Raw genomic sequence first — 17,578 nt, forward strand, 5'->3', positions numbered from 1 at the left:
TGGTGTTTGGCAAACAGTTGGCTCCAGAGAAAACAAAGCACATAAATATCCTGAGTACAGTCTAGCACCGGGTTAGGGGACTAACTTAAAACATGTCCTTTTGCAATATTGTATAAGAAGTGTATGAATGCAATCGATATATTATATACGTGAAGTTATTTTAAGAAATTATGCCTATTTTTATCAATTCTTAGGATATTTGCATCTTGTTTTTAAATGACAGGGCATTTTAGAAGTATATTTGAATTTACTCTTGAGTAGAGAAATAGCATAAGGGTACAGGCAAGAAAGACAGTTTAAAGCATTTTATTTTACTGTTGTCTATAATGTATTTCCATTCCCCATTAAAACCAGTGCTAGAATGGGAAATAACCTTGTTACTTGAAACGTTATTTAAATATCAGGGCATAATTTTGATATTGCTTATGGCAAGAAATATTGTTATAATTTTGCATCTTTTCTTTAAGATCTATTCTAGTCGAGAACTTGAAGAAACATTAAATAAAATCAGGGAAATTTTGTCAGATGACAAACATGACTGGGATCAGCGTGCCAATGCAGTAAGTTTTTTACTTTTTCTTTTCTTGTCCCTCTCCTCTTTTTTCCAGTGTTCTTTTTCAAAAACATGTAAATTCAGTAGTAGTATTATCTGGTATTTGCTTATGAAAAAGAGTCTGATAGGTAACATTTCTTTCTGGAAAACACATTGAGATAATAGGCATTTTCTGATTTAGGGTCAATTTTTAGTCTATTTTTGCTGATCAGGTGGAATCTATCACACATTTGCTAGTCTCTCCACTTGTGCTAATTATTGACTGACCGGGAAAGTATGAGCTTCATTGATACCTCAGGGCCGTGGCCTCTCTGTGGGGTTACATAGTTGTTCATCGGCACCATCCTCAGTTCATGGAAGGTTTACCAGTAAAGCAGTTCACTGTCCCTGCATGCTCACTATTCATGGTATTGACATGAATTCACAACAGTATGTCCATTTGTCTGGGCTTTTTCCTCCTTTTCTCACATATTTCTCTCTGAATGTGATAAATATTTTTCACCCATGATTTAAAAAAAGAAAAAATGTGTAGTATCCTTGAGTTAAGAATATTCTGGGGGGCCGGCCCTGGGGCTGAGTAGTTAAGTTCTTGCATTCCGCTGTGGCGGCCCAGGGTTTCACCGGTTCAAATCCTGGGCGTGGATGTGGCACTGCTCATTGGGCCACACTGAGGCAGCATCCCATATTCTACAACTAGAAGGACCCACAACTAAAAATCACAACTATGTACCGGGGGGCTTTGGGAGAAAAAGGAAAAATAAAATCTTTAAAAAAAAAAAAAGAATATTCTATTTATCCTAAATTCCTTGAGAAAATACTTGATAAATTTTTAAGTAGTATTTGCATTGACAAAAGATTGTATATTTTAAAGTTTGTGAATTTGTCAAATTTACGTGTGAGGTACCAAATGCATGCCTCAGTGTCCTCTAAAAGCCAGAGAGGGAGTTCCATTTGAAGACTCTTCTGCTCTGAAAGCTCCCAATCTCCATTGTGATTAATAAATGAAATATGGTCTTTATGACACTATGAACAAAAGATAACTTTTCAGCTTCTTTTTGATAGAAAGTCTGCATATTTAAGATATTAAAAGATTTTAACAGAGAATATGTTGCTCCAAATTTGTTAAATATGGTTCACTATTCTTTCTTCAGTTCTGAGATTAGTCTGGTATATGAAAAGATCTCTGTCACAGGTGATGTATGCAGAAAGATGATAAACTGAATGTTGTCAATGTATAACACAAACTTTTTACTGAAGAGTTTTTTGTTTGACTTTAAAACAACCCATTTGGAAACACAAATGGTCTTTTAATTTTTTTAATTAGGAAAGTGGCACAGGCTCATTGCAATAAGTGAACCAATGTAGATTATAAAGAAAATGTTAATATTTTACTCCCTATTAAGGAAACAAATCTTTTCATTTTGGAGTATATTCCCCCCACCCACCCCTTTTATAAAAACAAATGGGATCAGGGGCCAGCTCCGTGGTATAGTGGTTAAGTTTGCGTGCTCTGTTTTAGTGGCCCAGGGTTCACAGCTTTGGATCCTGGGCATAGACCTACACACCGCTCATCATGCCATGCTGTGGCAGCATCCCAGATACAAAATAGATGAAGACTGGCACAGATAGTAGCTCAGGGACAATCTTCCTCAGGCAAAAAGAGGAAGATTGACAACGGATCGGCTCAGGGCTGATCTTTCTCACCGTAAAAACAACAAAAACAAGTGAGATCATACTAGATACACTACTTAGTAACTTTTCTTTTTCACATAAATCATACCCATTCATTACAGTTGGTATAGATGTCAGGCATATAATAGTTCCTCAGATATTTATTGAATGCAGATCAATATGTACATATTTCCTTAGTTGAAAGGTACCTTATAATTTATTAAACCATTACCCATTTGATGGGCTTACAGTTTTTTATTATTTGCTATTTTAACAATATTGCAATAAATATCCTTGCACACATTTATAACAATGGTGTTTTTATTGTTGTAGGTTAAATTTTTAAAAGTAGGGTTGTTGGGTAAAGAGTAGATACAATTTTATTTTAGTAGATGTTGTCAAAATATTTTGAACAAAGGTATTAATCATTCATAATTTTACTTAAAATTAAAGTATCTGTTATCTTCCTGGTACTGGATGCTATCAAGTCTTTTTAATTTTTGCCAATCTTACGGGGGAAGGTGATGTGTCTTTTTTGTAATTTGTATTTGCTTATCACTAGTAAGGTTGAGCACATTTTCATATATTTATTTTGCCCAATTTAATATTGGGTTATTTGTCTTTTTCTCATTTTATTGTTATTCTTTTTGTATTGTACTTACATGTTGCAGGTAATTTTTTCATACCATATTATGATTTTTGTTTTGTTTTTAGTTAATCTTGTTTGGGTGCCTTCTGATTTCTCTTCTGCTTGTGATAGTTTCCCTTCCTCATACACCCTAAGATTATAGAACTATTTTTTCAAATTTTTTTCTAATATCCATAGTACTTTATTTTTATGTTTTTCGTCTTTAATCCATCTGACTTAATTTTCAAGATATCTTTAAAAATTTAGAAAACTTCTGAGTTGCGTGTGAAATTATACATAATATTGGATATGATAGATAAACTTGTAACTTCTGAGTATGTATGAACACAAATGTGCACTTGTGGATTCTCTTGATTTATGTAAGTTTATTAGATATATCTGGTGTTTATATGGAAAACAGTTGGCAATTCTATGCTAAAAAGTGATGCTGAAAGTATAGAAATAGGGAGAAAGTTATTTGTTTCACAAAGTAAGTGTGATAATGTTAAAATATGGATGTGGTGATGACTTAATGGTTGGCCATTTTGATTCTGTACTTTTGATTATGAATGAATATAGTTTCCAAATTTGGCCCTTTTAAAAATAGGCTCCTTAGTTGATAGTGGTAATGGTTGCACAACAATTTAAATGTACTTACTGCCACAGAATTGTATACAGTTATGCATCACTTAACAATGGGGATACATTCTGAGAAATGAGTTGTTAGGAGATTTTGTTGTTGTGCAAACATTATAGAGTGTACTTACACAAACCTAGGTGGTACAGCCTACACCAGGCTATATGGTAATAATCTTATGGGACCACTGATGTATATGCAGTCCATCATTGATCAGAATGTCATCATGTCATGGCTGTACTTTAAAATGGTTAAAATGGTAAATTTTATGTTAATGTGTATTTTACCATAATAAAAAAAAGACTCCCTTAAAACTTTAAAATTTACTTATCTATTCATATGTTACATATGTCTATTAAATATATAATTAAAATCTATAACTTTTTTTTCAGAAAGCTCTTTTTGGTTTGCATGTTTATATATGATACATTTAATGTGAAAATGTCTGAATATAGTTGTATAAATATAATGAAATTTTTTTTAACTTTGTTCAAATAATCACATTTAGATAGTCTTGTTTTTCTTTTGGCACTGCCACTTTTTATGTCAATAATGAAAATTCTCTTTATTTCAGCTTAAAAAAATTCGATCATTGCTTGTTGCTGGAGCTGCACAATATGATTGTTTTTTCCAACATTTACGCTTGTTGGATGGAGCACTTAAACTTTCAGCTAAAGATCTTAGATCCCAAGTGGTTAGAGAAGCTTGCATTACTGTAGCGTAAGTACATTCTTTTTGTGATAAGTATTTTCATGAATGAATTTAGTACTCATTGATTCAGTGCTCATTAAGTAAGGCAGTAGTAGCAGGATAACCCCCAAAAAAGGGTATATATGATCCAAAAATCATTTTTATTATGCATAAGGATTCACTTTGTGTGATTTTTTTTTTTTAATCTTTCTTAACACTTTATATCAACCTTAAGATGTGTTTATGTGTCTAAAGCATACTGGTGGATTTTTGGTTGCTAACTCTATGAGGATACATAAGAAGTAAATGAATGGGTCTGAGAACTGGCTACATTCAATTTTCTCTTTACTAATTTGGATATTAAGCTGTTTCTGATATTTTAGCAAGTATCCTGGAGTTGTAGCATGCGTCATTAACTTATCAAAATCTAAGCTTATTCCATATGTTTGAAATTCAAGGATAGTAGAACACTTAAATTGTTTTACTGAATACTGTTGTTGTATAAAGCATTCCTTTGAAGACAAAGATGCCTATTACTAATAATTTCTATTCAGGATTGTAGTAGATATCCTAGTCAGAATAGAAAGAAAAAAAACAGAAATAAAAACTATGAGGACTGCAAGAAAAGAAACAAAACTGCCATTATTAACATATGATATAATTATCCATGCAGAAAACCACAAGAATCTATAGATAAATGATTGTATTTAAGGAGCTTTAGCAAGATTGCTAGATACAGGTCAAAATGCCAGTATACCAAAATAATTGAATATCTCTCAATAGCAGAAAAGCAAAAAAAAAAAAAAATCCACAAAATGTAACCTTGAAAAATATTCCATGATGAGAATTCTGCTTCTGGTCGTGATGTAATAACTGGTACAGGACTAGCCCTCTTGCAGAAGACTGGACAAAATATGTAAAACAACTATTTACAGATAATGGAGAGCAGACAGAGCAGACTGTGATTCCTAAAAGAGTCAATTGAGCAGTATGATCACAGTTTTGACCTGGAAGCACTTTCTGAACCATGAGGAAGGGAGGGAGAACCCAAGCAGAGCAAGACAGTCTCACTGAGATGAAGAAGAAGCAGAGACTGGAGTTTCTGAAGACTGAAGTGGCTAAAATTTGCAGTGCAGAATACTGGAGAGAAGAGAGAGACACAGAAAAAGAGCTATAGAAATCTGTGTAGGATATCCCATGAGTCTAGCTGAATACTAATCTGTGTATATGAAAGGTGCAGCTCCCAGAGGACTAAACAGAACTGCTACTGGAAGGTAGAAGGTAAAATGACAGTTCCCAGAGCTCGTATGTGCTGGGCGAGGTTCAAAATCTGACGATCCAGCATGGAGAAACCTTGTTGAACACCCAGGGCATTTAGGAGAGACCCCGGAAAGGCCTTTATATCAGAACAGTACCAAACTAGCTCTAATATAAGGCTACTCTAGACCCCGCCCTCCCAGTGAGCTTATAAAGATCAAGCTGGTTCTCAAGTAAATTACCTGCCTGCCAGAACAAAACTCACGCTCTTTAAAGGAAGACAACAACTTCCAGGCTCAGGTGGCACCTCCTTGCTTGTGATTTGAGGTTTTTTTTTGCCTGTGAGTTTAGACATTGGAAAACAAAGTATAACTGAACAGTAAGAAATAGGTCTGAGTCCGAGTACCTCTTTGAATCAAGAACCTGAGTTTTTGAAACTAACTGTATTCCAACCATGTATTTTAAATAAGATGTAAATATATAGAAATTAATACTACAAGCATTATCGCAACTGTGGTTACAGCATCCTTCCTAAGTGTTTTATCTAAAATGATACAATTAAAGGCTGAATTAGTTTTTTAACTACAAATTTGAAAAGAGGAGACAGATATCCTTAGGATGACCCAACTAACTAGATATGGTAGAGTTGTATTTTCAACCAAGAATTCTGAAATCCTACACCAAAGACGTCGGGAAGTATTTGTGACTAAAACAGTGGTGGTACCATGAATAGAAAGAGAGACTATCTTGAGGAGTGCTGATTTGGGTAAGCTTTTTAATTAGATTGTAAAATATGTTGAATTTAAGGTTGATATTGGGGCATCAAAATGGAAATATCTGATAGATAAAGACTAAAGAAAGCTCGGGGCAATCTGAGCTGAATGTTTTACCCCTCATGTTAACGGTTAAATTCTGAGATCAGATGGCTTCTCCAAGAGCTGTTGCGAAGAGATGGTGGTAGCCAAATTTCAACTTTGGATACACAGTTAAAGGATGGGAAAAAGAAGGAAATATGTAATATGTGCACGTTCTCTCTTTTGTTTTTCTGCCATTATAACTGGTTAAAATAAAAATATTAAGTAAATTCAGTAAAATAATATTTTGAATGGGTGAGCTCTTTTTGTTGTTGTTATGTTTAGTCTAAATAAATTGGGGGCAAAAAAAGTAAAGATAATATTCCAGCTGAATGGAGTTGCCACCCTGCTGTGAAGGAGATGCTCCTGGCCCTTGCTAGCTCTAGTTCATTGTGCAGTCAACAAAATACCTAGCTAATATCAAGTGTTTACTATGTGCCATGCTTTGAATTAATCACTTTTTAAATTACTTGGTTCTATTAGTATCTCTATTTGAACATGAAGAATTTAAAGACCGGAGAAATAAAGCAATTAATCTCAGATCCTATAGCTAATGGGAGAACTAGAATTCAAACCAAGTTGATTGGAATGTAGAACCTATTTTCTTTACAACTACTACATTGAGGAATCTTCCCTTGGAGACCTAACTCCCACCCAAATGGAGGAGATACTATCTTATGCTTTAGTTTTTGAACAGCATTTTTATAAACTGCATTACTCAGTGTTCATTGGTATGATACCATATATGATTATAAGAATGTCCAGTTTCGTACTGAATTCATTGAAAATTGATTTTAACCTTCATACATAACCACTTGCTTAAGATTATTGATGACCCCCTGAATTGCATGGAAACCCCCGGTAAGAATCACTCCTTTGCTACATTATATTGTAATTGTGAGTGTGTGTATGAGGGTAAGGTGGGAGGCACTCAGTCAGAACTGTGTGACCTCATTAAACAACAAAGATTGGAAAAAAATGTATATGATCCTATCTATATTTAATAGTAAACTGTTTTAAAAATCACTTCTTGTCTTTTGTAGCCATCTTTCAACAGTTTTGGGAAATAAGTTTGATCATGGCGCTGAAGCCATTGTACCTACGCTTTTTAATCTCGTCCCCAATAGTGCAAAAGTCATGGCAACTTCTGGATGTGCAGCAATCAGATTCATCATTCGGGTAGGTTCTCTTCTCCTCTCCTCTTCCCTCCCCTCCCCTCCCCTTCGTCTGTCTTTCTTCCTCCCTCCCTCCTCCCTTTCTCTCACTCTCATTTTTTCAGTGTACTTAAATAAGTAATTGGTATTTTTTTCCCACTGAGCATTGATCTTTTAACTTTTTTTTATTGTTTTAATTTTTATCGAGGTTATGATAGTTTATAACCTTGTGAAATTTCAGTTGTACATTATTTGTCAGTCGTGTTGTAGGTGCACCACTTCACCCTTTGTGCCCAGCCCCCACCCCCCCCCTTTCCCCTGGTAACCACTAACCTGTTCTCTTTGTCCACGTTTGTTTATCTTCCACATATGAGTGGACTCATCAGAGACTGTCTTTCTCTATCTGTCTTATTTCGCTTAACATAATACCCTCAAGGTCCATCGATATTGTTGTGAATGGGACAGTTTTATCCTTTTTTATGGCTGAGTAGTATTCCATTTGTGTGTGTGTGTGTGTGTGTGTGTGTGTGTGTGTGTGTGTGTGTGTATGTATACCCACACCATATCTTCTTTATCTAATCATCAGTCGATGGGCACTTAGGTTGCTTCCATGTCTTGGCTATTGTGAATAATGCTGCAATGAACATAGGAGTGCATGGGTCTCTTTGAATTGCTGATTTCAAGTTCTTTGGATAAATACCCAGTAATGTGATGGCTTGGTCATATGGTATTTCTATTTTTAATTTTTTGAGAAATCTCCATAGTGTTTTCCATAGTGGCTGCACCAGTTTGCATTCCCACCAGCAGTGTATGAGGGTTCCTTTTTCTCCACACGCTCTCCAACATTTGTTATTTTTTGTTTTGGTTATTTTAGCCATTCTAATGGGTGTAAGGTGATGTCTTAGGGTAGTTTTGATTTGCATTTCCCTGATGATCAGTGATGATGAGCATTTTTCATGTGCCTATTGGCTATCTGTATATCTTCTTTGGAGAAATGTCTGTTCATATCCCCTGCCCATTATTTGATTGAGTTGTTTGATTTTTTCTTGTTGAGTTGTGAGTTCTTTATATCTTATGGAGATTAACCCTTTGTCAGATATATGATTCGCAAATATTTTTTCCCAGTTGGTGGGTTATGTTTTTGTTTCAATCCTGTTTTCCCTTGCCTTGTAGAAGCTTTTAGTCTGATGAAGTCCATTTGTTTATTCTTTCTATTGTTTCCCTTGTTTGAGAAGACATGGTGTCCGTAAAGATCCTTTTAAGACTGATGTCAAAGAGTATACTGCCTATGTTTTCTTCCAGAAGTGTTACCTTTAAGTCTTTGATCCATTTTGAGTTTATTTTTGTGAATGGCATAAAAGAATGGTCTGTTTTCATTCTTCTACATGTGGCTGTCCGGTTTTCCCATCACCATTTGTTGAAGAGACTTTCTTTTCTCCATTGTATGTTCTCAGCTCCTTTGTCAAAGATCAGCTGTCCATAAATGTGTGGTTTCATTTCCGAGCTTTCAATTCTGTTCCTTTGATCTGTGCACCTGTTTTTGTACCAGTACCAGCTGTTTTGATTATGATAGCTTTGTACTATATTTTGAAGTCAGGGATTGTGGTGCCTCCAGCTTTGTTCTTTTTTCTCAGGGTTGCTTTTGCAGTTAGGGGTCTTTTGTTGCCCCATATGAATTTTAGGATTCTTTGTTCTATTTCTGTGAAGAATGTCATTGGGATTCTGATTGGGATAGCGTTGAATCTGTTGATTGCTTTAGGTAGTATGGACATTTTAACTATGTTTATTCTTCCAGTCCATGTGCATGGAATGTCTTTCCATCTCTTCATTTCGTCATCAATTTCTTTCAGGAAAGTCTTGTAGTTTTCATTGTATAGGTCTTTCACGTCCTTGGTTAAATTTCTTCCAATTTCTTCCAATTCCTTTTTTTTTAAGATTTATTTTTTTTTATTTTTCCTTGTTCTCCCCGAAGCCCCCAGTACATAGTTGTGTATTTTTAGTTGTGGGTCCTAGTTGTGGCATGTGGGCCACCACCTCAGTATGGCTTGATGAGCAGTGCCATGTCTGTACCCAGGATTCAAACTGGCGAAACCCTGGGCCGCCCAAGGGGATTGTGCGAATTTAACCACTTGGCCATGGGGTTGGCCTCAAGATATTTTATTCTTTTTGTTGCGATGGTGAATGGGGTTGTATTCTTGAGTTCTCTTTCTGTTAGTTCGTTATTAGAGTATAGAAATGCTACTGATTTATGTAAGTTGATTTTGTATCCTGCAACTTTGCTGTAATTGTTGATTACTTCTAGTAGCTTTCCGATGGAGTTTTTAGGGTTTCCTGTATATAAGACCATGTCATCTGCAAACAGCAAGAGTTTCACTTCTTCATTGCCTATTTGGATTCCTTTTAACTCTTTTTCCTGTCTAATTGCTGTGGCCCAAACCTCTAGTACTGTATTGAAGAAGAGTGGTGAGAATGGGCACCCTTGTCTTGTTCCTGTTCTCCGAGAGATGGCTTTCAGTTTTTCCCCGTTGAGTATGATGTTGGCTGTGGGTTTGTCGTGTATAGCCTTTACTATATTGAGGTACTTTCCTTCTATACCCATATTATTGAGAGTTTTTGTCATAAATGGATATTGGATCTTGTCAAATGCTTTCTCTGCATCTATTGAGATGATGATGTGGTTTTTGTTTCTCGTTTTGTTAATGTGGTGTATCACCTTGATTGACTTGCAGATATTAAACCATCCCTGTATCCCTGGTATAAATCCCACTTGATCATGGTGTATGATCTTTTTAATGTATTGCTGTGTTTGGTTTGCCAAAATTTTATTGAGGATTTTTGCATCTGTGTTCATTGGTGATATTGGCCTGTTGTTTTCCTTCTTTGTGTTGTCCTTATTAGGTTTGGGGATCAGGGAATAATTGGTATTTTTTTAACCCCCAGGGAAAATCACTTTTAAATTATTTTTCTGATAATAAAAGCAATACATGGTTATTATAGTTATCATTGAACATTTAAATAGTATAGAGAATTACAAAGTAAACATGCTTGCATACATGTTTCCTTTGAATAGATACACATATGCATGTACATATGTGTACATATGTGTATGTGTAATCATGTTACAGGTAGTAACCAGCAAATGTGAAACAGTAAAAATGTTACAGTCAGTGACAAAAGATGGCAGGCAAATTCTTAATATTTCTCATCATCCATATCTTGAAGGGGCCCAAAAGAACAGAGTTAAAAAAATAAATCTCCCCCTTTGATTTCTGCTCTTCTATAACTAATCACTCTAGGCATTCAGTATGTACTTTTCCAAACTTCTATTCTGTGCCTGTACAAACTATATTTACCACAAAATGTAAATGTAGTATTTATATTTTACATATATGTAAGTAATATGTTTTTTACCTTATTTTTTTAAACTTAATGACTTGGGCCACTTCCCTTGTCGCTATATATAATTCTTTTTAATGTCTAAATCAGTTCTCTATTAAAGGACATAGCACTAAATTGTCCTCACCCTTCTCCTCCCGAAGTTTATGGAGTCCTTTTGCTCCATCCTTTACCAACATTGTGTGTTAACAGTCTCTTAAAGGTCTTATAATTTAATAAGTGGAATATTATTTCATACTGTACTTTGTTTTTCTTAGATTATTAGAGACGTTAGATATTTTTTCCTTTTGTAATTCTTTTATGGGTTGCCACTTTATACTCTGTGCATTTTTTTCTGACTGATTTCTAAGACCTTTTTATATACTGTAAATATATTAATTCTGTGTTATATATATGCAAATATTTTCTACCAGTCTGTCAGTTCTTCAAATATTGTTTAAGCTGTTATTTGTTATATAGAGAACTTTTAAATTTTTATACATTGAGACAATGCTCCTTTTGTAGTTTTTTTATAGTTAAAATGACTTTCCCCCATCTCACAATTATGAAAAGGTTCAATTGTTTAAAACTTTTTGTTTTAAAATTTAATTTGGTCCTTAGGTTTAGCTCTAACTGGATTTTATTTCTGTGTGAAGTATAGATATGTAACTTGATTTTTCCCCCGAATACAAAACCAGTTGACCTAATGGCATGTTGTGAATTACAGATCAGTCTTTTCTTGAAATGACACCATTTTCATATAGTAAACTTTCATAACTCTATGAGTCCGTTTCTTAAATGCCTTTTCAGTTTCTTTGATCCATTTGGTAGTTGTTTAGCATTTGCAAAATATGGAATTCGTTTACAGAGTATAGAATACTTGGTTCATCACTAAGTCTAGCTTGATACTTAGATTATTCAAGTTCCTTACAGTCTCATTTCCTAAACAGCTGCTTTAACAGGCAAATTCTGATTCTAGTTTTTGTCAATTTCATTTTTTCTAACAGTTCTTGCTTTATGTACTTTATGTATGGTCATAGTTTTTGACTATTAACCATCCTGAAATAGTATTTTTTTTCTGTCTTTTCTGCTTTCTATTCATTGTGGTTTCTTCTTATCTGCTTCTTATTTTCTTAGACGTTCTTTATTCTTTGTCAGTGTCAAAAAATAAAACCTCTGTTTTTCTTCCCTTGCCTTTTAAAAAGTATACATTTTATCTCATTCATGTCCTTTTTGCCTTTAACCTTTAAATTAAATTGAACAAAGAGATATTTTCATTTTCAGCAATTGAAATTAATCATAGTTTTTTCCTGCTTTGATTCCGAGCAGTGTTTATTAGTAATTACTTCTCATTTTTTAATTGGTTCTGGGTGATTTTTGTTTGGTTTTAACGTGTGTTCTCAGTGTTCGTGTGTGTTTATCTTTTCATATTTTGAAATGGGTTTTCTTTGCCCTTACACAAGAACTAAAAAATTAGACTTTAGGTTCACGTTTCTTTTCCCTCAGAATTGTTTGCTTTTCACTCAGTTATTTTCTTAACTTGTTATTGTTGTCTCTAGAAGAGAGTACCATTTGATTCTTTTATAGAAAAAGATGAAAATAAAAACCTTCAGGAAGCTTTATAGGATAGTCTCTTTGTGTTAGAAGTTTCCGCACAGCAGGTCTGGGAGTAGATCATCTTTCATTAGTGCTGGCCTTACATAGTGGATGAGGATTTCTGACTAAAATTGAGGTTTCTTTAAACTTATGTTAATTTTCATGTATTGTTTTTCTTTTATTGCTTCTTTTTTCTTTCCCAAGTTTTTTTCTTCTGTTTCTCTTGTTATATGGATTTTGGAGCCCTCATGTCATTTATCATTTCTTAGATAATTTTTTGTCTCATCTTAGAGCTGTATGTGTTGTCAGGAAAAATTCCTCTAAATCCTACCTTCTTGACAGTTCCCATTTTGCCATTCTTAGGCTTTGCATTTTATGCGTTGTTTTCAAATTTCTAACTTTTATGAGCTTGTCTCACATTATTAATATGCTATCCCATCATCTCACTGAAAATACAAATCAGGTGGGGTTTGTGTTTTTTTTAACATTATCTCGTGTTTTCTGTATTTTGTGTGTTTCCCCAGGGGCTACTTCCTTGGAGAACTCTATTTGATACCTGATTCTCTTTTTAATTCCAGAGAAGCTTTTCTATTTTCAGTTGTCAACTTGTGTAATAAGTAAAAGTCTAAATTATTCCGAGCTTATGTGATTGAATGCTTCATCTGTAATTGTGAGGGTCCCTTTTTATTTTACTTTGGTACAGCTCCCTCTGAAAATGGTGTAGTAATAGTTAGGTTAGTCTCTTTCCCTACCCCTGCCACTGTGTTGGATGTGAGTTAATCAGCAGTCAGACTTTGGGGAGGTTATGAGATCGAGGAGAAGCATGGTAGGTGAGACCTCCTATATAATGTGTTGTGGCTAGGGAGTCTTCTTGGGCTTTAACTCCATAGTAATGTTTGGGGAATGGTTTCTTCTAGATATTCTAGGGGAGCAGGTCCACAGACCCTTTCCATGCTGAATCTAACAGTTGAGTAACATGCAGGTTAGCACTCTCTTTTATTAGTCTTATCTTGAGCAACTTCAGGTCTATGCATGGTTTTCTTCTGTAGTAGCTGAAACAAGTTTTCCCTTTATTTTGGTTGATTTAGTTGTGGCAGACACTGATGTGCTATTGGCGTTCTCCTTCAGTGAAACACTTGTTTCCACAATACTAGAAACAGTATCGGCAGACACCCTGCAGCTGCCAGCCCTTCAAGAATTGCCTCTGGGGCTGGCCCCCTGGCTGAGTGGCTGAGTTCCTGCGCTCCACTTCAGCGGCCCAGGGTTTCGCTGGTTCGGATCCTAGGTGCAGACATGGCACTGCTCATCAAGCCGTGCTGAGGTGGCATCCCACATAGCACAGCCAGAGGAGCTCACAACTAGAATATATGACTATGTACTGGGCAGCTTTGGGGAGAAGAAGAAGAAGAAGAAAAAAAAGATTGGCAACAGATGTTAGCTCAGGTGCCAATCTTTAAAAAAAAAAAAAAATGCCTCAGCTGCAGAGAGCTGAATTCCCAAGGTCTTGCCCCTTCCCAGTATGACCCACATTTCAATAACTGATTGATGTGCAAGTCTAAAGGTGTGGCCATCTTGGACCAATTCGAGACTACTCTGAAGGGCCATTTTAGCTCCAGAGCTCCCTAATGGCTTTGAGCAAAGATATCCTTGGACCATATCAGAGATCGATTTCTTCTTCTGCCCATTTCTGCTTCCTTCTCCTCCCTTCCACAGGTATTGATCCCAAGGGCATTTCTTAATATCCCACACACTAAACTCCCTCTCAGAGCCTGCTTCCTAGGTAACCCAACCTGTACATTAGCTCAGAAGAAAAATAGGAGATATAAAGCATCCAATATGTATGCTTAGATTACTCTTTTATTCTTATGTCTATTATGAACTTTGTAGTGTTTGCTTGAATAAAGAAGAGTCTAAGAATTACTAATAGAAATCAGAAGATTATAGGGGCTGGCCCCGTGGCCGAGTGGTTGGGTTCGCGCGTTCCGCTGCAGGCGGCCCAGTGTTTCGTCGGTTCGAATCCTGGGCGCGGACATGGCACTGCTCGTCAGACCACGCTGAGGCAGTGTCCCACATGCCACAACTAGAGGAACCCACAACGAAGAATACACAACTATGTACCGGGGGGCTTTGGGGAGAAAAAGGAAAAAATAAAATCTTTAAAAAAAAAAAAAAAAAAAAGAAATCAGAAGATTATATCTATTGAACTTTACCTAAATTCCAGCTATGGTTCAGCCAGAGTGAAAGTTTAGTTGAAATAACTATTTCAAAGTGTATTCCCAATAGTTAGGTATGTAGAGTCACTCTGATTACCTGCTTTGATGACATAGCAGTTGTTCTCCTCTACCAGCAGTAGCCCTGGTACTTCAGAAAATGTGACAAATACATGCCCGGTGCCTTTTAGTGCTCCCTCCCCCAAAATTACACTGTCCTCACAGTTCTTTGCAGTTATATGATGAATTTGTCTTTATTACAATATTACAGCCACACCTGTCCTTTGAAACTGTATCATCATCTCTGTTATTTTAATTTCAGAAAACTTTTTGACTGGTCGTAATTTTTTTCAAAATCTGAGTTTTTGGTCTTTTTGTCCTGTTCTAATATAACTAAATACTTGAATGTAAGGGAAATAGAAGAGGAGTTTATGTGAAGTGCACAGTATTTTCAACCTTTTCTAAAACATCTTTTTCAGCATACTCATGTACCCAGACTTATACCTTTAATAACAAGCAATTGCACATCAAAATCAGTTCCTGTGAGGAGGTAAGTTTTGAGAAAAGAATTTTTTTTAGTATAGCGTTAATATTACGTTATGTTTAATTCTTAGTCTGGTACAAAAAATTAGCTGTCATGACTTTCTTGCTTTCTGGAAACCTTAGTAAAATTTCTTTTACCTTATGTCATATAAGGGAAAAGGAGTGAAGTGATTATTATGATTACCCACGTTTCTCAGTTTTGTCATTGTGAGCTTTGGTTTATTTGGCCACTTGTTGCTTAGTTTTCAGAAAATATGGAGTCTAGAGTTAGGCCTCGGCTGGAGTCCCACAACTGCCACTGATTGACTGTCCTACCTTGGGCAATTAGTTAACCACTCTGAGCCTCAGGGTCTACATATGTTAGTAGGGCTAATGATATTGACCCGTTAGAATTGTGAAGATTACATGAGACACACATTAGTAGAATTGAATGTAGTGTTGAGAATAGAGTACACAGCTGTATGTGGTCAGTCAGTCTCTCTCTCTCTCCTCTTAGACTTCTTCAATTTTTAATATCACCACTATCATCATCAATAATAAAGACAGCAAAAACAAGATTGTGCGTTTGTTTTTTAAGAATATTGTAAAAGCTTTTTTTATATTTGATAGATATATGTAACTTAAATACTTTGAATGTTAGGAAGAAGCTGAATATGACATCGTTATTACCTTTAAAGTGATGTAGGGTCTTGGTGACAGTTACCCAATCACCTCTCTCTTCTGTCAGGGTCGGCAAATGATGCCCTGCTGGCCACATCTGGCCAACAGTCTAGTTTTGTACAGCACACGAGCTAAGACTGTTGTTTATATTTTTTAAGGTGGTTAAAAAGGGGGAAAGAAGAAGAACGTGAGGTAGAGACTGTATGTGGTTTGCAAAGCCTAAAATATTTACTATCTGGCCCTTTACAGAAAGGGTTTATCAATCTCTTACATTAAGGAAAATGATAATTGGAGACATAGGAATGTAACAGAGAAGGAAGGAGTCAGGAAATGCATCATAAAATTGCCTTGAAAATGGAGAGCAATTCAGTACCTGTAGGGGAAGTGAGTGGGGCATAACCTAAGCCTAAGCAGAGATGTAAAGCTGTGCCACATGCTGCAGAGCCATCAGACAGGCCACTGAGGCCAGAATACATGATAAATGGAAGATTTCAGTAGGAAAAGAGGCTGATGGGGGGAGAGGAATAGGAATAGGTCAAAATTAGAGCATAGAGGGCTTTGAATGTCCTGAAGAGAAATTTTTGCATTGTTCTGTAAATGACAGTTTTTGGTGAGGAGGTAATGTCATCCATCCTAGTTTTCATTCCAGCTATGAACAGTGATTAAAAAGGGACAGTGAGAAGCATTAGTTTAATTAAGTAGGAATTCTTATAGCTCATGTAAGAGAAGCAGGATCTGAACTAGCACTGTATTGATGATTATTGATTGAAGGAGATTTAATTCAATAAATAAATTCAAGAGATTTCAGGTGTAGAAATGAGACTTTATAATGGGATATGGATGAGGGAAGTGATGTCAAGTCAGCCTATGAGCTCTGGAGTCATGATGCCAGGATTTAAGTCCCAGACCTATCACTTTGGGCTAATTAATTTAACCTCCCTATTTTTCATTTTCTAATCTGCACAATATGGGTTAGAAGAGTGGATTTGAGAGAGTAAGAACTAATTTGTTCTTTTGTATGTGGTATTTGAGTTGACATTCACTGCCTTTGCAGAGATGTTTATGAGTTGGTCGAAACTTTGACTTAACAGCTGGGTTGAAGAACCAATGCTGGAGATGTTGGACTAGATGTGAGAAGTGAAACTGATAGTCAGAGATAAGGGTTCAGATGATATTACCCAAGTAAAGACTATAAAATGAGAGAAGTGGGCTCAGATTAGCACCAACCAGGTGAGCACCTATTTAAGGGCAAGTAGAGAAAAAGTGTTAATAGAGGAAAAACAGGGCAGAGCTGTGTCAGATGCCAAGAAAGCTGTGTCCATTATTTGCCAAGAAACAAGAGAAGCTCAAGAATGAGACAGTTGAAGAAGTTAAGATGTAGAGGCTTAGGAGAAAATATATAAATACGTGATTAAAAATCATATATATTTAAGGAAACAAATGTGGAAATGGAAGATCCATCACATCTTTCTTGGTCACCATTTTATATCTTCAATCTCAAGTGCATAGTAGGTGTTCGATAAGTATGTTTTGAATTAAATGAAATTTGTTAAATTTTATGTCAGACAAACGTTTTAAGTTAAAATTATGGGGAACTCTTAAGGTCCTTATCTATTTAGCATAGGAGTAGTTGGAGCCTTAAAGTAAGCTAAGTATTTGGCAGTTACAATATCTATAAACATGTCTTATACTTTAAGACAAAGTGCAGTATTATAGAAGATAGTGTTAATTAACATTTAGTTATAAATTA

The 17,578-nt window shown here is 35.6% G+C and overlaps 1 protein-coding gene across 50 annotated transcripts in view; it reads left to right on the forward strand.

The window, feature by feature from the left end:
- CLASP2 (cytoplasmic linker associated protein 2) overlaps nucleotides 1–17,578 on the forward strand; it is a 163,715-nt gene that overhangs the window by 68,698 nt on the left and 77,439 nt on the right. For all 50 annotated transcript variants that reach the window (XM_070575816.1, XM_070575821.1, XM_070575825.1 and 47 more), the window contains 4 exons: nucleotides 468–560; nucleotides 4,064–4,209; nucleotides 7,334–7,469; nucleotides 15,105–15,175. In XM_070575816.1, the coding sequence (XP_070431917.1) occupies nucleotides 468–560; nucleotides 4,064–4,209; nucleotides 7,334–7,469; nucleotides 15,105–15,175 (446 nt within the window). The remainder of the gene's footprint in view (nucleotides 1–467; nucleotides 561–4,063; nucleotides 4,210–7,333; nucleotides 7,470–15,104; nucleotides 15,176–17,578) is intronic.

Source organism: Equus przewalskii, chromosome 15 (genome assembly GCF_037783145.1).
Source record: "Equus przewalskii isolate Varuska chromosome 15, EquPr2, whole genome shotgun sequence".
NCBI lineage: Eukaryota > Metazoa > Chordata > Mammalia > Perissodactyla > Equidae > Equus > Equus przewalskii.